The 20,594-nt window shown below is 39.3% G+C and overlaps 3 protein-coding genes across 12 annotated transcripts in view; all 3 read right to left on the bottom strand.

The window, feature by feature from the left end:
• myo5aa (myosin VAa) overlaps window positions 1-10,281 on the bottom strand; it is a 72,114-nt gene extending 61,833 nt beyond the window's left edge. For all 9 annotated transcript variants that reach the window (XM_041786852.1, XM_041786843.1, XM_041786793.1 and 6 more), the window contains exon 1: window positions 10,058-10,281. In XM_041786852.1, coding sequence (XP_041642786.1) covers window positions 10,058-10,084 — 27 coding nt within the window. In that variant the 5' untranslated portion in view covers window positions 10,085-10,281. The remainder of the gene's footprint in view (window positions 1-10,057) is intronic.
• Window positions 10,282-12,249: 1,968 nt separating this feature from the next.
• LOC121514576 (cAMP-regulated phosphoprotein 19-like) lies at window positions 12,250-16,994 on the bottom strand. Its single transcript, XM_041794750.1, has 3 exons — window positions 16,830-16,994; window positions 15,709-15,831; window positions 12,250-13,848 (listed from the first exon to the last, which is right to left on the bottom strand). The coding sequence occupies exons 1-3, from the start codon at window positions 16,884-16,886 to the stop codon at window positions 13,678-13,680; spliced, it is 351 nt and encodes a 116-aa protein (XP_041650684.1). The 5' UTR covers window positions 16,887-16,994; the 3' UTR covers window positions 12,250-13,677.
• Window positions 16,995-18,925: 1,931 nt separating this feature from the next.
• The window catches only part of fam214a (family with sequence similarity 214 member A), a 51,231-nt gene continuing 49,562 nt past the window's right edge, over window positions 18,926-20,594 (bottom strand). For both annotated transcript variants that reach the window (XM_041785135.1, XM_041785126.1), the window contains 2 exons: window positions 20,288-20,487; window positions 18,926-20,177 (listed from right to left, as the gene is read on the bottom strand). In XM_041785135.1, the coding sequence (XP_041641069.1) occupies window positions 20,024-20,177; window positions 20,288-20,487 (354 nt within the window). In that variant the 3' untranslated portion in view covers window positions 18,926-20,023. The remainder of the gene's footprint in view (window positions 20,178-20,287; window positions 20,488-20,594) is intronic.

Here is a 20,594-nt window from a genome sequence, read left to right on the forward strand (position 1 = left end):
CCGTTTCAAGCTCTCTCATCCCTCTTTACAACTCTGGCTACTGTACTTCTTTACAAAAAAAAAAGCCAAAGAGCCTAAAAGATAATCTGATAAAGGAGAGAGAGAAAAAATGAGAATGAAACAAGTCTAATGTCAAAAAATCACTGCTATTACCACATAAAATGAGATGTCAAAGGAATGAAATATCCCAACAGTGACATCTCTTCCAGATATCAGGATACTGAGGTTTCCCAGTGGACAATTTCAATGTACTATTTGTTCTGATCTGACAAATACTTCACACTATTTTTGTTTCATAAAATTAACTACTGTAGTCTGCATTTCACCCACTGCCCATTAGCCGGTCAGTTTGTAAGCAGGAAATGCTGCTCTTGAGGTATGGGGTTGGCCTGGTGCTAATCCTGGTTTAACAGCGACAAAGGATCAGGACCTGATAAGGCTAACTCAGGGTTTAACACCAGCTAATCTGATCCCAGTCAAATACACCAAGATTTTATTACTTTCACATATGGCTTTGGAGGAAGCTTATACTGGTCTTTATTCTTGTCCTGAACAACAGACTGAACCGTGGGATAAAGTAAAGAGATACTGAAGTGAGAGAGGAACAACAATGTGTGGACTATTTTAAGATAGATGTCATTTTATAACATGGAGTAGGGCAATCAAATGTGTCATTTTTAGTTCTCAGCTTTTGCTACATTTGTAAGAGAAACGAAGGTCCCATTAATTTAACGATAAAAACACATTCCTTCACTCTTCATTGTTGTGTATGAACTCCTCGAGGATGTCAGAGGAAGAGTGAGGTCTGGAGGTCACATCAGAGATCAGGGCATTGGAACAGTGTGTGTTATTTGTGCATGTACCGTATGTGCACTAAGTGGACGTGTGTGACAGGCAGGAGGGCTTTGACTGATGGGCGGGGCATCCATGTGGAGTGTTTACAAATCAGCAGCAAGCTAACAACAGATTAAAGAGACTTCAACTTGCTTATAGCTCTGAGCTTTTACTTTCACCCGGCATGACTCTGTGAAGACTTTACAGGGCTTTCTTCAACTTACATGCACACTACCTGGACTGTCTTCAACACTCATGAGACCATCTTTGAGAAAAGATACATGTTCAATTTGCACTTAACAGAAAGAGATTTACCTGTCAGCTTGGGGGGAAGGGTTGTTACAGAGTCCACTTTATGATGCTGTAATGAGCAACAGCATTTTCCTTTATGTCAAATCTACATTTAGTTGGAGATATTCATGAAATTGATCTCCTGGATACTCAAAACTGCTTAATTAATTATTTTTTGTAAATTTTCCAACCTGCACCTAAGAAAAGTTCACAAAATATAAAACACATACTAAAACATCACATACCAATAATAATAATTAAAAGGCCAAACAAAGAAGGCTTAACAAATTGTAAGTGCCTACCAAAGAAGTGAAGAGTGTGATGTGATTCTTCTCTGTCTGTAGTTTCTTCTTTTTTTTATTATGTTTATTTTATTGGTATCAGTGTTTGAATGGGTCTATGAGGCTGTCATCAGTCTGAAGGTCGGAATGTAAAGGAGAGCTTAAAGGGACCAGGAGACATCGCTGCCTCTCTCCTCTGCTGTCTGTCTGTAACAGAAACTGATGTTAACCCTAAAGGGACTTAAAATGTATTTGAGGATAGTGGCTACGGCAAAGGGCAGAGCAGAGAAGCACGTAGAAGAAGAATCCGGCGCACCACCGCACCGGCTATTTACTAACAATGGTTTCAAAGCACAGTTCATAAATCATAAATATGGTATGCTGCTCCAAAATGCACATATTTGGATTAGCTTTTTACAATGCATTTATTCCTATTGTTTCAAATAAGGAGATATTAGGCTATTCATTTCTGTATTGCTTTTTATTTTGCATATTTTTGTATTTGCCCTCTTTTTTGTACCATGTTTAATACATCAAAGGCTGGATAGTTCTAAATAACACTGATGAAACCATCTATAAGCTGCACTAATGTTAGTTTAAAAAATAATAATGATGAAAAAGGGAAACTTCAAATTATACATCTAGGACTTTATGTTCCTTTTGATTGATGAACTGAACCCATGCCAAACCATGACCCAAAAACAGAGGTACGAACTGAACCGTGATCTCTATGAACCCATAAACCCCTAAATTGTACAGACTATGGTTATGTGTTGGTTGCAGGGCATAAATGTCATCACCTATCCCCACCTGCTAATGGTGAATTTTCCTGATTATTTCCTGCTGCATTCTCACATCAGCTCATCTTAACTTCAGATGGCTTTACTAGGTGGTGGCAGGAAAAACGTAAAGTCAGAGGGTTAAGACATGCCACTAATCCTGAAAATATCTAAAATATTTTAGAAGTTTTGTGCATTTGTGGATAGGGCTAATGATTTCTCTTATATACTATTATCCAACATATTTAAGTTTAACTGTTCAGTTGTAGTATTGTATGTAATTTACCCTTTTTGTATTTTTGTTGAAGAACCTTAACCTGACACATCAGATGGATGTGTTTCACACATCCATCTGGGAAAGCTTCAATAGGAAACATTTGGGAAAAGGCAGAGGCTCTGAAAAAAACTCGGAGTGCTACCGAGGAATAACACAAAACATGGCGACTGTAGACATGCAAGTACTCTATTTTTGTCATTTTTGAAAAGAAAACAACTCTCTGCTGTTCTTTGTTCTTCTTTCAACAAAGAAATGTCATCAAGTTCAGATAAAACTGGCACTTTAGCAGCGTTCACGCTAAGCTCTTCCACCATAATTGCACTGGCCTCTTGTTGCTGCTTGTTTACGTCATGACTCTGCCATGCCTGAAAGTAGGGCTGCAACAAATGATTATTTTTTATGTCGACTAATCTGGTGATTATTTTTACGATTGGTCGACTAATCGTGGCTATTTAGCATACTATTTTGGATCCTCATTTTACCTTGCCTTCTTATGCATGCACACCTGTGAAAACTTAATGGTTTAGCAAATTGACATGACATGTCAAGTACCTGGAGAAAATACTCACATGCACAGGGAGAACATGCAAACTCTGCAAAGAAAGGCCCTGACCAGGAAGTGAACCTTCTTGCTATGAGGCAACAGTGCTAACCCTGCACCACCATGTAGTCCACTTTAAGCCACCATAGAAGAGAAAAGAGTCTTTACGCAGTCTAACTCTACGCGGATGGAATAATATAATATGGTTATGTAGTTAAGCCAGTCAGATGTCACAGCTATCAAAGTAAAGTTCAGGTCAAATGGTCTCATCATGCCTGACACATTAACTCTCCACAAAAACAATGACACATTACTGCTCTGTTATGAACCGGTAGTGCACACAAGTGTGTCAAACACCTTAAATTTCTCTAGGAGAGAAAAGAACTTAAGAAAAGGAAACATCAGCTCAAGCGGAACTAGAAAGCAGCTCGCAACACTTTACACCATGGTCTGGCAGATATGACTATCTGGATGGCTGCTGCTGTATGTGGAGTGTTTTGCTCACATATTCTCAATGAAGTCCCAGACTGCTGCTGAAGCCTTGTCACATGATGCCGCTCATGTGAGAATCTGCTGTTTTTCTGCTCAGCTGGGCACACGCAGCATGATGCTGAGTTACTGAGACCTCAGCACTGGTCGACAGTTAGGTAAGTGTACGACTCGTTCTGCATCTCGCTGTGTCCCCCTACCAAGACTTTTGGCACAACTAGTATGCTAGCATCCAGGGGTGGCCAAAGATCAGAGACTCTTCCTAACAAGCTGTGACGCTGCCCAGCACTTAATCACATTACTTTAGTCAACGCTGACTCTCAGGAGGTTTGTAGTTCACTTCTGTATGTTATGACAAGACTCAATGCACAGCTGGGCTTTATTTTTGTACCATCCATTCTGCTGTTATAACAGTTTTACTAGTAGTGAAAAAAATCAACAAAGAACAAAATAGGAAATTAGAAAACAATGCCAAGCTGAGCACAGACACAATAACAATGCTCTTTAAAACCTACTTCATGATCAGTGACAAAAGATCATGCATCTTGCTGCACATGAAGTCTTGTATCTGCAAAAGTTAGGACACAGTTCATCCTACTTCAAGTGGTTCAATTATGACATTGGGGAACAAAGATTTTGCTGTTATTCAAATACCAAACTCAGCTCAAGCTAAAATCTGATTTGTTGCTAATCTGTGGTTGTTACAGCACAAACTTTCCTCTACACAGTCAAGACTAGAAGAAGGGTGTGACAGGACCAAACCTTCATGTCCACAGCATACCATATCCAAGACCTCACAATACTTAAAAAAACACAAAAGAGTTTTAAAAAAGCCTCTTCAATAGACAATTCATCTGAAAGTCTGTCTAATTTTATAGTTTGACAACATTAGCATTGGCTACATTTCTGACGTAACCAGTGACTGGAGGGCAGGGATGAGAATTTAAAATGTGAAAGAAGGAAAACTTACTTGCACAAACATATACTCCAACTCCCGATTCATCTCGTCTTTTTCTCGAGTCTCTAGCTCATGCTGTGAGTCTGCTGATTTTATGGATGTTACAGGAAGCACACGCACCACAAGACCAGACACAAGCTGATCTAGCACTGAGCTCCAGAGCTCACTGCACTGAATGAAACCTTCCCATTGTGCCTGCAAACACAAGCAGCCGTTCACCGACGTTTTCCCAAAAGCCCCTTATCCTGTGACAGACCACTGGGCTTCCCTGCTGTCAATCAAACACCTCGGCTTCCTGTCCCAATCACAGGAGTGCTTTGACAGCCAGACTCAGGCAAAAATAAACAGGACGATCCCACAAAACCACAGATATGGATCCAAAAAAGCAAAGTCTGATAAGTGAACAGATCAGCTGGCTGTCCTCTTATTGAGAATCTAAACATTTCAAGGAACTCCATTTTCTTAACCAAATGTTTTTTTTTGGTCATCATTGTGTAACACTGGCTTATTTCATCTGCCTTACTAAGTAAAAACTGAAACAAAAAAAGCTGAAAATTCATTCCTTCTTCCTTGTTTGTCTATGTTGGACAGGACTGTGATGGCTACATACCAGAGCCTATACAACATGTCTGCACAATTACCTTAACCAGGTTACCATATCTCAGTAATCTAAAGCACATGTTCTCAACTGCTGAGAGGAAAAAATACCATCTTGGCATTAGGTTAGATAAAATCTGACACCCGACGCAACTGATTGACACCTATAGGACACTGAGCAGGACTTACTGGCTTTAATATCAAACTTTTATTAGGTTCACTGCTGCTGATTATAGCACAATACAAACAGATTCAAGGCTGAAGAGAATGTTGTTATTGTCCCAGCTGTTTGTAAACACTCCCGTACCACTATGTGACAAATCTAAAATCTTGATCTGATGACAGTGAAGATGAAGTCTGATGGTTATAAACATCATCACCCATCACATGCAGCAAATTTTGTGAAAATCCATCCAGCATAAAGGTAAATTTAAATTAAAAGTCCTAAATTGGACTAAACAAGGGTCAACATCTGGGAACCAGGAATTTCTGCAATTACCACAGCAGTTGACTGAAGGACTATCTGATAAAAAAATCTCTAGGAATCCAAGCTGCAACCACTGCTAAATATTAGCACCAGCAGTAAAGTGAGCTTGGTGTGAACTGCTCATACCCTAAATCCAGCCAAATTCTGCTGCACTGCTGTCTGTGGGTTTAAACAGTCAAGCATGCTGCGTTTTTGGCAACCCCCCAGAAAATGATGTAACGGCAGGTGTTTTCTTCTTGTCAGCTGTTCATGACAACACTGACTCCCTCACATCACTGAGCAGCCTGTATACATATATGCAGCATGTTTTAATTTTCAACCATATACTGCTCTTTGACCCACATGATTCAGTTCTGATTTATCCTCAAGTCTTTCATCAAAGTGTCGCATGCAGCTGCTTACCTTAACATGAACCATGCGAGAGAGAGTCCAGCAAACAAAACAGTATGTACACTGCAAATTACTGTCTGGTAGTAGAGAGGCAGAGGTAAATGTATCAAACAGCTTCCTGACAGCTTATCCTTTTGAAGGCTCATAACAATTTGACACAGTAACAGTACAAAAAAGCTACATCTGCCTTTTTAGGAGCTACCGTAACAACCTAATGAGAGACAGCAAGCAATGAAGACCTATACTATAAGTCAAGGGATGGATACAAAAAAATCCAAGGCACTGAACATCCCTCTGAGTTCAAATAAATCCATCATCAAGAAATGGAAGGAATATGGCACACGTGTAAACCTGCCTAGATCAGGCCATCCTCATAAACTGTGATTGCAAGAAGGAGACCAGAGAGAGAGCCCACTAAGACACCTATAACTACTCTGAAGGAGTTACAAGCTTCAGCAGCTGAGATGGGAGAGACTCTACATACAACTACTGTTGCCAAGGTTCTTCACCAGTCAAAGCTTTATGGGGGAGTGGCAAAGAGAATGCCATCGTTGAAGAAAACATATTAAATCTTGATTAGACTTTGCCAAAAGGCGAGTGGGAGACTCCATGGTCAAGTGGGAGAAAGTTCTTTGCTCTGATGAGACCAAAACTGTGTTTTTTGGGCATCAGACATGATGCTATGTTTGGCGTACACCAAATGTGGTACACCACCAAAAACCTTGTTTGGTCAAGAACTATGACTTGGGAAAAAATTTATTTTCCAACCAGAAAAGCAGTTACTGAAGCAGTAAAAGATACACAAATTTTTTTAAAAACAACAAAGTGAATTCTCTGGAGTGGCCGAGTCAAAGCCCAGACCTTAAAACAATAGAGAATTTGTGACTGGGCTTGAAAAGGGCTGTTTATACCTGATCCCTGAGCAACCTGACAGAACTTCTGCAGTTTTGAAGAAGAAGAATGGAGAAAAATTGCAGTGTCCAGATGTGCGAGCCCGATTGAGACCTATCCACACAGACTCAGTGCTGTGATTGCAGCTAAAGGAGCATCGACTACACACTGACTTGAAGGGGGTGACAATTTATGCAGTCACTTATTTTACATTCCATTTTTATTTAAAATACATTAATTTGCATAGATCTGTTTCCACTTCGACATTAAATAGGGTTTTTTGTGATTTCCTTTATAAAATAGATATTTCCCATGACTGGTTTACAAAATCAATAAAACTGTAATAATTACAAGGGGGTGAACACTTTTCATGGGCACTGTACAAATACAGCTTATATACTCGTTTAGACACTGAAAGTAAGAACTCAAATGCAGTTTGAAATTTCTGAACCTTTCTGCTTTGTGCTTAAAAGCATTTCCATCTCCGAGTCATCTAATGGAGAACTGCTTCACTGCCATTTCCATGAGAATATCTTCCCTCTCGTTCGTTTCTGTCTTTACATACAAAGCTAAGATTGATTCACGTTCAGTGCTCCTCGCAAGTTTTAATCCTGATTTGATTTGGCTCAAGCCAAAGAACAGACTGTACTCTAACCTAATAACAAAATTCTGATTTATTTATGTTGAAGAAAGGTCTATAAATGTTGTGAACCGTCTAAGTTACAGCATCTCTGTTCACCTCTAACTCACCTCCCTCATACAGGCGGTCAGGTCAGACAGGAGCCAAGCATAGATATGAGCAGAATCTGATCCTGTGTGTGTGTTTGTGCATGTTAACCAAGCAGCACAGACCCGCTCAATAAGCCTCTATGAGTAGGTTTTGCTCACACAAAGGGCAGAGTGTTTTCCTCCCCTGTGATGGAAAAGTAAATCAGAGAGGACTCTGACATCAGAGGCAGACTTCTAAAACTGACTGCATCGTCTAAAGTGCAGAGAAACTTTGTTTATCCCAGCCATGCTAGCACAAAAAACAACCAAAGTTCCCCTTATTTCTTTCAAATTAAAACAATTTGACACCAGATAAGCTTCTTAAACTCTGGGTCAGACAAAACAATGGCTGATTGCAAAACAAATACTTCACATCTGCTACAAAAAGCCAAAATTTGGCTTTTTGATGGTTGCTTGCAGTTCTTTGATACTTTCATACATAGATGTCGTTTAAGCGGGCACAACAAAGCACTTATTGATGAATCAATTTGATCAATTATCAGTAAGATAAAATGCTGATACTGATAATCGACCAAATGCCAAATACTGGCCTCAATAATTAGCCTGGTCAATAATCAGTCTACCTGTGTTTTATCCCAAAACTAAAGCCCTGCTCAAATGTGCAAAACCCTCCTGTAAACTTTTTAAAGTTTTCAGCTTGCATGTTTGAACACAAACAGCTAAAATTTAACTCCAACTTTACCCAGATTTTTCCTGCTAGCTCCCATGTAATGCTGGGATGAGGTGATGCAAGAACATAGAGGTAACTGTCATGTTACCGGCATAGCAAATTACTCTAGACAAGCAGGGAGAGTCTCCTGCTGTGACGGTCATACGTGAACAAACTCCAGAAGATTTTAGGGAAAACCAACAGGAAACGTGTGATAATAACTTAAAAAATAATTGCATAAAAGCACTACTAAAGATAAACTAGAAAAATCGACAAATGCTGACTCTTCATAAGTAGAACTAGCAAGGACATTTTTGAATTGTTATGAACCCCAGGACAGCTGCTAATGTTCTCACTTCCAGTGTCCAGCAATAATAAATTAAACCTGAAGACATTTAGTTCACAGTGATCATTATTTTTAAACAACAAGGGCTTTAATTCAGTGGACAACTAATCAATTAATTGCTGTAGCTCTTCTGTAAAGAAATAAGTATATAACATGCATGAAATCTTAAGCTTTTATCTAACATTATACTGATGCAGTCTTCTTTGACTCTCTCCTTGGAGATCAGAGGTCAGGGTCAGAACAGCAACCACTGAACCAGTGTGACCATTTGCAGCCTTAGGGTCAAACCAGTGTCATCTACTTTAAGGACAAAACCTTTCATCTCATGTCTAAGCTAGTCTACCACTATTGAAGCAAGAATCTGAAAAAAGAACACGTCCTGGACTTAAAATACAAAACAGTTCTGCTGGTTAGACCAGACTTAACAAAGGTACTTTGACAAAAACTGTCACCATCACCACACACAATGTCATGTTCCTCCTCCACCACAACCTTATAGAGGCACTAGCTTTCTGAGTAGGGGGATGGGTGACTCATCTCCTTCTCCCTCAAACACACACACATGAATACACACCCTTGGTTTCATATCTGTTATAAAATAAATACAGCAGAAGCAGCAGGACTTCTAAAATGACCTTGTCTGTGTTCAGAGTACCAGGCCTCATCCTCAGCAGCAGTATCATATTCTCTACAGTGAGCATTTGATGCCGTACAGCTTCACTGAGGCTGCAGGGCCTCTGCTAGTTTAAACACTGGATGCTAAAGGATGCTAAAGCTGTCCGGATGCAGCTTTCATCATCGCAGCATCCCCGCGGTACCCAGCCTGCAGCTAGGACCCGGATAACATCTGCGGGAACCGGGTCAAGACGACACATACCAGCATCAACACTAAAACAACTAAACAATGCTTTATTTGAGGCTGCGGCACGAGCTAACGGATGATTTAGGATTTTTTTTAAAGCGTAATACCAGAGCCTCCATGATGGCTGGCACCGCCTTTGCATCACCCTAGCCCACTGGCTTCAAGAGGGGAGGATGGGAAAACATTAAAAAATGACCAGTCGGTGATAATACTTTAATTTACATCATAATGACGAAATAATAGCTAATAAACGTTTTTTTAACAATGTAGACGTATGGAAAATGGATATAGTTTTGTTAAAAAATAAATCCTTTAGCATTGTACATCTGACAGTTGCACCCATTTCAGGTAACGGTTATCCCTATTTAAACACCACGAGCTCACTTTGAACGCTAGCGTTTAAAACTGTTTTAAAATCGGTTTCATTCATTCAAAGCAAATGCGAAACATGCTGCTGGGAAAACACAAAAATATCAAACTGTCAGCTTGTTATCTGAAGAATACGAAACTGAAATAACGCTGAGCCTGCGATTAAGACAGGTAATGTAGCCGACATGCTAGCAGCCAGCTCTTATCTTATAAATATACACAGTTACCTTTGTGTACAGCTCCGACGCTGCCATGACGGTCACTCGCTATGTCCTTACTCCAATCTGAGCTAAACCTCCGGCGGTTCTCCGCGCTGCATGGACTCGGTGTGTGTTTTCATGCAGCGGACGAGGACAGAGTTTAACGCTACGGAAGCTCAGGTAGAAGATGCGTCTCCTATCGCCATGATAACCTGAAAACAAGCTCGGGGCTGCTGAGGTTTTGGTGTCTCACTTTGCATTCTGGGTATGATGGATGAAATGATTCAGCCAAACCAGAGGGGTCTGCCGACGCGTGGAAAACTGCGCCCTCTGATGGCCAAGGGCTGAAAATACATCAACAAAATAGAAAAAAAAAAGCCATGCAACAGGGCTGCAGCTGAACATACCTTCAAGGAGTGAGGATTAATATGTCTGTTTTTTTAAAAATGCTCCTAGGCAACATGACAGTGAGAAATATTCTGAAAATCCCTCTTTTTATGAAACTATCTGTAGTGGTTTTCCTTTCTGCATACCACACCCTCTTGATAGCTATACAAGTGCATCTCAGAATGTTAGAATATCATGAAAAAGTTTTTTTTTTTCCATCCAATAGTTTATGTCATGAAGTGAAATTTCCGTATATTCTAGATCCATCATTACAAGGTAAAATATTTCAATACATTTTTCTTTTAACCTTGTAACCCATTACCTGGACGCATCTGAATGTGGTGGCTCTTGACCCACTGACTCCGGCCTCAGTCCACTCCTTGTGAAGCTCTTCTAAGTTCTTGAATCTGCTTAGTTTGACAATCCTCTGTAAATTGTGCTCATCCCTGTTGCTTGTGCAGTTTCTTACCATGCTTTTCCCTTCCAGTCAACTTACCACAAATATGCTTTGATACAGCCTCTAAGAAGGGCCAGCCTTTTCAACTATGACCTTCTGTGGCTTACACCCCTTGTGAAGGGTAATGATTGCCCTCTGGTCTAGCCAACAGCCTTCCCCATGACTGTAGTTGTGTGTTCTGAACCACAGTGAGAGAATGAAGGCTCAGGAAAGCCTTGCAAATTGCACTTTTCCACAATATTTTCATATTTTAAGATGGTGGACTTCTGATTTTTGTGAGCTGTAAGCCAAAATCATCAAGATAAAAACAAAAAAGCCTTGAAATATTTCCCTCTATACAAGAGGGATCTAGAATATAAGTTTAACTTTAAGAAAAGATAACTTTTACATCATGTTCCAATTCTTTTAGATGCACCCGTTAATAAATACCAGATCATCCTTATCTGTCTGTATTATGTTTTAAAGGTATAATTCAGTTTAAGTGAGTTATTCATACCTCAGATTGCTTTTTCAGAAATCATGTATAGATAGATGGATGTATATTTCATATGTACACCATGTACACCTATTCAGTACCAGTCTTCTAGATGTTTTCCCTTTTCCACCTTATAAAAATCAGTATCTAGAAAATATAAATTCAAATTTAGTGAAAAATAAACATAGAAAAACAGCATATTCTTCCAAAAATTGAGATTTTGCTTTTGTAATTTTATAAATGACCTATGTTTTAAACCATTTAGAAAATTTAAGTAACAAGTGGGTAAGCATTACATGCTTCGGCCTTTGTGCAGGATGTTTTTATGATAGCTTTCTTAAGGTTAAGTTACACAAAAAGATGAGAAAGCCTTTAGTTATTAAAAATGGGGTAACTGAGCACAATATTGATATATACTGGCTAAGTTAAAAGTCTAATAGGAAGCAAACCTTAAAAAGCAAATAAATTGTCTCTAGAGGAGGTTATTCTGTGAATAGTTGTGCTACATTAGAGTAGTTTTAACTTTAAGATATTACAATGAACTTAAAGTATCTGCCTTACTTAAATGTATAAGTAATTGAGTCTTTAGTTGTCAATGACCTATTGCTGACTTTGGATTTTTGTGCAACCTTTTCTTCAGTTCTACATTACTAATGTTGCAAAATGCTTGGCTAAACTCACTCTAGGATAAAGGCATACCTTTGTAGTAAATCTATCCTCAACAAATTCCTAAACATGGGAATGAAAAGGTATTGAAGAGTATTAGATATGGAATCCACTTTAAAGTATCCTAGTCTCTGTAGATTAACAAAGGTTATGTGGTCAAATGTAGTCCTGATTGGATCATCATGATCATCTCCTTTGACAAAAATATCAATATAACACACAACTCTTAAATTAAACATTTGTGCAAAACTATTTTATTTACAAAACAAAATGGCACAAAGTGACAGCAGGGCAGCCATAAACATGCACAGCTCATAAAGATGTAGTGCTAGCTTAGATTTACCACATCGCAGATAAACATCATTCAGTCATTGCAGAGTTTGGAAAAGCACTTTACTTGGCCAAGATCTTTTTAGAATCAAACTATCTCAACTTATGAGAATAGGGTTTTTTGTTCAGAGCTTAGCACAATTCAAAACATTTCTTGTTCCCAGTGCCAAGAGCTGTTCCCAGTATAACTCAGCCATGAAACAAGTCTCATATGATACAGGATATGAAGACTGGTCTCTACTCACAGGATTTAGGCTCTCAGGTCCATTAAACTCCATTTTGGAGCATGATGGTTCATTCATGACAACCTGGAACCAGACTTTGGCCTGAGAAGGCGGCTATGCTGTCATCTGAGGCTAAAATGTTCCACACACCACAAATACAATGTAAACTTCCAACAACTGTTCAAACTAAGAACACCCTCCCCCTCCCTTTCTTTTTTAAATGTCCTAGTTTCAAGACGTCTTGAATGCACCTGGTGTGTGATGACCCTCAGTGTGTTTATGCTGCACCTAAGCTTTTCAGCATCTGTGTATACATTTGTGCTAGATGGGGTGCTAAAATGGAGCTGATTGAGAATCTCCTTTATATCACACATGCAGATCCATATGACACTGTCCATCACTGTGTGGTCCTTTAGCACGGCTTTTCCCCCTGATTTACAATTTAAAAATGAACAAAACTAAGCTTGGCCTCTGGATTATTATATTCAATCACTCAAGCATATTGACAGCATAATTTAGAATAAGGACATACAGTGAATGATACAAATCTGATGTAAAACATTCTAAAAGGCTGATGTCTGCCCTTGTGCCAAACAAAAGGAAATATATATATTTACACAAACTTCCAAACTGAGGGATCCTGATGACCTTACTGAAGCCCTCCAAACACAGCTTCTTCTGCTGGCTCCTCTCTTCAGCGTTAAAATAACGCAATCGTAAAGGACGCATCGCAGTCTGCTCATCACACTCACACTTGGATGTCCTGTCTTTATGAGTATCTTACATGGAAGTAACGAGGAAAATAAAAAAAGGAACGTGGGAAAAGTACTGTAAGAGGACAATGACAGAGGGGGTATTAAGTTCGGGGGAGGTAGTCGTGACAGGGTAAGACGGGTGGAAACAAAAATGAAAAGGATTTCAGGGTGCTGATAGGTGGGGGGGTTCCTGTAGGGTTGGGTCTAGACTTGGTGGGGAGGGGGTAAAGGCATGGGACAGGTGGTAATGTGAGGGGCAGGAGAGGTAATATTACAGCTCTGAGACTTGAGTGGAAAGGGTAAGGGCTGGGAACCGAGAGGAGGGGCAGGGTACTTCAGGGGCTGTGTGTGGATCAGCCTGCCAGTTTGCTGGCTACCAGAGATGGTTTCCTCTGGGGCAGGTCCTGGGGGGTGGGGATGTGGTCTCCTGTGATCTCGGTCTTCTCTGGTGCAGCTGTCGGCAACTGTTTGTTCTTTATCTTTGCTTTAGCCATGTTGTAATCGCCGGAGTCAAAGTACTTTTGCTGTAGAGGAGGAGAACAATAACATTTCAAAAATTAAAGGATGAAAAGTAAAACAATATGCACTGGAAACCAGTAAACATTCAGTATTACAAAATCTTAAGTACACAGGTTTGCTGTTTTTGACAGAATAACAACATTAATCATAGTTAGCCCAATATGGCACAAACTGTTATTCTTTTGGAGATACTCAGTGGAGATTTGACAACTAAAAGTCTTTTCAAGCTTTTCAGTCAAATGCATGCCCAATTAATGCATGTCAGTGATTATATTTTTCCCTGGGAGATTATGTGGATCTGTATTTCGACATTGGCTACAGACATTGGATCATGCCACATTATTTGCAAGTGGGCCAGTATCAATGGTAAACTGACATATGGTGCATCCATAGTTCCTGTGGATTCTCTGTGCAGACCCCTGCTGCAGTTGCATGACTTCAACTGTTAAAATTATCATCAGCTTTATATAACTTTCATGATTATTTATGAATTTGACGATTATTTATTGGGCTAAGGGGTATTGGTTTTTATGGTAATTGTTTTCATTGTTCGGACAGCTGTTTTTATCATTTATAAATTGTTGACTGATGCTGCTAAGTTTCATTACATCTGCAGTTCAATGTGTATTAATATGCAATGGTAATATATTACCTACCTAGATAGTTTGTTGTCTATGCTAAAAAAGGACTTTTAAATTCGTTACACTCATTGGCATGAATTTATTTATTTATTTAATCTTATTTAGTTTATTTTACCAGGAAAGCCTCGTTGAGATTAGAAGAAGAATCTCATTTACAAGAGTGTCCTGGCCAATTCAGGCAGCTTAACAATTAAGAGAGTTGCAGACATGACACATTAAACATGTTTCATGTCAAATCAAACTTATATGTTCATTAATCAATTGCAAAATTTACTCTGACTTATATAATAATTCTTGGCATTGCAGCAATAAATCTGCGCCATCTGTTGTTAGCGTTGCTCTGTTTGTTTTCTCCCTCTCTCGGACCATCCCACCCTTCTGGTCCATGCAGACAGCCGTTCACCATGAGACCGCTTCTGCTTGAGGATTTTGTCTGTCAAAAGGAAGTTATTCCCTGATACTTTCACCAAGTGTTTTGCTCATGATGGAACTATGTTGGGGTTCTGTCAGTAACATAATGGACAGGACAGGCTTGAAAAAACAATGGCAAGTTCACATTAAGTTACAGCAAAAACCTAAAATGAAAAAAGATTGTCCAGTTTTCATGGATAGCCTTCTAAGAGTCTACGATTCAAAGTGAAAGCAGAGAAAGCCTTTTCATACTTTTACTTGATGAATAAATTATCATTGAACATAATCCACACAATGTAATTATATTAGGCAATCATTTTAGCACTAGGTAAAAATTAGGGCTGGCCAATTAATTGAACTTTAGATTAAATCGCACTATGGCCTCAGGACCTACTATTATCTCCTCAAGATAAATTGTGACCCAAATTACAGATATTTTCAGACAGACAGATTATTTAAAGAAAAATAGTACAGTTTGGACCTCAAACAGTACAAACCGTGTTACAGATCAAACAGAAAGGATAAAAAACAAGAATATCTTTGAAAGGTTTCTGGACTTTCCAGTGCAATTTTTGTTTTTTGAAACATATTCGTGACTCACTTATGGGTTCAGACCTACCACTTGAGAACTACTGCATTAGAGGACTTTACAACAGTCTTTCATTTAGCACTAAGATTAATTGATTTGCACAGAGTCAAAACAAGAAGGCTTTCAAGACCTTGGTTAGCCTTGGTTTTTAAAGAAATTACAGATGATTTTAACGTCTTCTAAAAAAACGAATGTTCTGCAGACAAACACAAGACATAACTCACCCCCTTCTGAAGGCGTTTACGGAGCAGATCAGAGCCTCCGGGTTTGTTTCCTAAATTTGGATATCTGGCCTTCAGCTTGGCCTCCTCTGCCTTCTCAGGACTGATCATCTTGTCCTGGATGTCCTGATAAAAAAAAAAAAACAAAAAAAAAAAAAACAAGCAAAGGCATGATGCATGGAGATGTGGGGGAGACGATTGGCTCAAAAAACAATTGCTGTACATGAAAAGTGTGCATTCATCAGGTGCCTCCAGGCTCCCACTGAAATATCTGTCAGCTGGTTGCACTGCGGTAATCTGCCCATGTTACATCTATGGCTGCTAATGCCAACCGTTACAAAATTCCTTACAGGCTAAATCGCATTAACGGCTGTTCAAAAATGCTGAACAGTCTAATCATGATATTTATATAAAATATCAAGGTTAATATACACACTGGTCCATTGTAGTACTGAAATAAAGACACTTGTTTAAAATACACAAATTTTCAAAACCCAATCAATCCTTAAAGGCTGGTGTTAGCTCTACAGCCCACGCACACAGTAACCCCTGGAGAGCTGCAGTATACCGGGGTGTGTGGGTTGCTGCGTTAACGGGCAACAAACAGCTGTAAGGCTACGTTGTTGCTACTCGGTGGCCGCCGTGTATTTTGCCGAACGAAAATTGCGATAGTTTCGGTGGTAATTAATGTAACAATGACAAAATAACAAAGTCACTCTTACAAGGCTTCAAGCCACAGTACTGTGTTCTAGTTTGGCTAAGCTAAAGTTAGCAGATGAGCTAACGGTTGCAGGTTTCTTAGTGTGTGTGAATGTCATGACAGTTAGCTTGGCGAAAGGCAACCTGCTAACATTAGCTAGCAGCACCTCTGACATTCACACCAAGTAGCCGAAATTGCATATTGGTGACCAAAACGTCAGGTCAGTTCATCGGTAAAACAATATCGTTATTAAGTTGAACAAAACAGCCGTTATTCTTGCCCAGGGCTCATGAGTTGGCTTTGCTTGATATGTCAACAATGACGAGCGCGGGGTGACGAAGCTAAGCTATAAAACGTAGCTAGCTACAACAAAGTCAACGGTGCTAACTGCTGATGCCAAACAGCAAATCCGCAGCACCGTTACCTTCTCGTCCACTGATGTCTCCTCTGCCGTCTGTGTTTCTTCGTTATCCCCCGACATGTCTACGTTATCCTAAGCTAGAATCAAACCAGAGATTGCACACTAGTTGACAAGTGATCCCCAAATCCCCTGCTCTGACTTTCCGTACCCATACGAGTCTTGAGCGCGCTCCCGCGTAAGTAATACTACGTCACATGCGGAGACACCACGCGCGCTCGCGTTCGGGCACTCCTGCCATGCACGCGCACACAGTGCTGGGATCGGATTACATTACGTAACGTACTGAGTGATCAGCTGTGAGACCCATGTGCTGCAACACAAATCCAGATTTTAGTCAAATAATCCTTAAATCTGGATCATAATGAATGCAGTGCAGTTCATTTTATCTTTCCATATAGGCTATCAGTAGTGTTGCCTCCTACATAACGAAGCATTTCGTCAATCAGCGATACACGATCGATGGTATTAGGAATTCATGTGTGAAACAAACTTCTTTAAAATCGTATTCAAAAGTTGATACGGCTGTGCAGATTAATTCAGTTTACCTGATCTTTATTGCAGTGCTCATTGTGACTGTATGGGCCTGCTTTTGTTGGCAGCAATAAATTGTTAAACTGTCAGAGGTGTTAAAACCTGTCTGAACAGATCACCAGCTGACTTCAAGATGTTACAGTGTTGTGCAACATTATCTGCTGCTATCTAAACCTCGTATTATTGCTAAACTTTGCGGTACATGTGCAGTATTGTGTTATAGGAGATCTCACCACGTTTCGGGACAAACAGCATTACTACTCTGCTTATTTTGATCGTCGTTTTAGCTAACTATAAGCACCTTTGGTTATTATAATACTGCATATATCTACCCCCCGAATGAAGAACACTACATGTACAGTTATAATGTACATCATGTACATGTACAGTTCATGCTACGGCCTTTAATTCTGATCTTTTCTCAGATCTGATTGTTTTCGTTGGCTTGTTCCCACTGCAGTCAAATTCCAAAAGATTAGATATATATTTGATTTAGAGCTGCACATGAAAGTGGCCTGAACCTGATCTGAAATTCATTGGGACTTGTGCTGTTCACACTGTCAGAGATAAAACTAATAAATCACTTATGATAACAAAAAAAAAGAAAAAAAGAAAAAAAAAAGAAAATCAGATTTGGGTCACTTTTAATTGCAGAGTGAGCATAGCTCTAGTGCAAATGTAAGTCATTGTGGTAATCTGATTTCTGACCACAGATTTTGTAAATATGGTTCTATAAACGAAATTAAAAAACACAACTTTTGACTACTGAATTTGGATTTGGACCTCTTGATATATCAAATTCAGTAGTCTGTAATTTCATTTTCATGTCGAGATGGGGAAAAAGTATTTGCTTCCTTTCTTATTTCCAGGTTTTTTTTTATATTTATCACACTTAAATATTTCAGATCATCAAACCAATTTTAATATCTCACAAAGACAACCCAAGTATATACAAAATTCTAAATAATGATTTTATTTATTGAGGAAAAAAATCTAAAATTATCTGGCCCTGTGTGAAAAAGTAATTGCCCCCCTTGTTAAATCATGAGTTAACTGTAATCAATTAACCAGTTTCACAGCACTATATATATATATATATATATATATATGTTTACAGTTCATGCATATTCTAATTCCCTTTGTTGTCTATTTAAGTTTGTTTGCTGTAATGATCATTTTATATTAACAAGTACACATTCTGCATTGTGATGTACACTAAGGAGTGCATTGTTGCTATTGTGTAAAAAAAATATAAGACATATAGCATTTAATGTTTATACTGGATCTAGAAAGGGTTTTTATGTTTTGCATGTAGGCCATCAGCAGAATATCAGCTGTCACACCAAGTTCATTTTTACAGTTGTACAAAAAAAATGTTGTGACATTTTAATAATATTCCCCTTTCACCCAGTGAAGACTTTTATTCTCTTAAATGGTATGATGCAGTGTAGCTGTTATGTTGCATCACTTTCCTCCCTCAGGTGTGGCTCTATGCACGTTATGTGAACAGGACAAGAAACAACAAGAAAATACCACAAAGAGACAGAGAAGCTTTAAAGATTGCTTTAGAAGATATATATATTTTCAGATTTGAATATTAATGTCAAAAATACATACTATGATATACAGTTTGCACTACATCATCTTAGCATGACAGACGTCACAAGTAGTAACTGAAATATTAATTTAAATATTAAATAAACTGATGGTTAAGTAAACTGAGAGTGAATGTGTAAACACTAAAACTAATGTTACTCTTTCTATTGCAACACTTCCGATAAAGTGGTTCTGTAACAGTACAAAAGTATTAGAATATTACTATTTTCTGATTCATTTCCAGTTATAATGAGAAAAAAAAAGATCCACAGTGCATTTCTGATGTTCTGCAATGATGCTTTCAGTTGAATCTAGCTTGATTGCTTGTTTGACTTGTTCAGTGGTCCATGGTAAACCGTTCATTTTTTGGACGAGGGCATGAAGCTGCACCGGTCTTCGTCTTCCATACACACCCCCTCTGCACCGAGGTCAGGAATCACAGGGCCAAACTGTCTTAATTTCAGTTCAATCAATGTAATCTTCAAAGAGTTAACACGTTATGCTTTAACATTAAAAGGGCCACATCTTGCATTTCTAAAGAAAATAATTTGGATTCAACATTCATTTACTGTTATAACAATACCTCCAATAAATAATTTGATTTTGAGCAAACACAGTAAAGAAACCTGAACTCTGAATCAATTTGAAGTGTCTTACTGCTTTTTATTTAGATCATCCCTGATCTCTATTATCCTGCCTGGTGCTGGGGGCACAGCAGGAAAAATCTGTTTCCATCATGTCTGGCCCTTTTTACCAGGAGAACACAATCTGAAACTTCAATCTTTGATTTTTGACCCAAACCCTCTAACTTAAGCAGACAACAAGGTTTAATATCTGACAAGTCCCCCAGCCTCTTAGCACCTTTGTCAGTCCTGGGTGACAGAAGGGATGAAGCTTAACATTTTGGGCACAGGTCAGGCGAGTCTTGTTGACTGCTGTCCTTATATCCCTGCTCTCTTTGAGCCTTTTCAGCTAGCCACAGTCTGAGTCAGAGTCTATCGCTGGCATTTAAGTGTGATTTAAGATTTGGTCTTGGCCTGCTGGGCAGAGGGAGTGAGGGAGTCTGGGCCTCAGCAGCGGGGAGAAAACGGTGGGTCAATGGGAGACTCTGTGAAAGACTGAAGCTCATAGGCAGCACCGCTGTCCACCTCCATGGACTTCCTGGAAAACAGCAAACGGATGTCCCTGTGGAGGTAGATCTTCCCAGACTTGGAACTCTGAAACCTGGTTGAGATAGGAGGGGGAGACAATACAAGGAGGATGAATAATGAGTAATAAAGAGCAGACATTATATCTCCAGTTTCAGTGGCATCTTTGAATGACAGGCATCTGACCTCAGATGAACGAGGTAGCGTAAGGTGCGTCCGTGGCCAAGGGCGAAGGGCTTCCTGCTGGTCTGATTGTTCATGTCACGGCGGACGGGAACGGAGAATGTCCTCTGGCGAAGGAAGGTCTGGTGTCCAGCTGGCATGGCTCTTAGGTCGTACATCACAACAAACATCTTCACCACTGTCTTGTTGGGGTTGAATAAGGTCTAAGGGGTAAAACAAGACAGCATGTAAGGGCAGTGGCTACATCCACACTGCAGGCATTATTGCTCAATTCTGATATTTTTGTAAGATCTGACATCTTTGTTTGGCT

This window comes from Cheilinus undulatus, linkage group 1 (genome assembly GCF_018320785.1).
Source record: "Cheilinus undulatus linkage group 1, ASM1832078v1, whole genome shotgun sequence".
In the NCBI taxonomy this organism is placed as follows: Eukaryota; Metazoa; Chordata; class Actinopteri; order Labriformes; family Labridae; genus Cheilinus; species Cheilinus undulatus.

What these genes read in the sequence shown, in the direction of transcription:
- LOC121514576 (XM_041794750.1), bottom strand. Translation starts at nt 16,886, where the DNA reads ATGTCGGGGGATAACGAAGAAACACAGACGGCAGAGGAGACATCAGTG. An exon ending in AGACATCAGTGGACGAGAAG is followed by an intron (nt 15,832 to 16,829) that starts GTAACGGTGCTG and finishes TTTTTTTATCAG; the next exon opens with GACATCCAGGACAAGATGAT. An exon ending in GTAAACGCCTTCAGAAGGGG is followed by an intron (nt 13,849 to 15,708) that starts GTGAGTTATGTC and finishes CCTCCTCTACAG; the next exon opens with CAAAAGTACTTTGACTCCGG.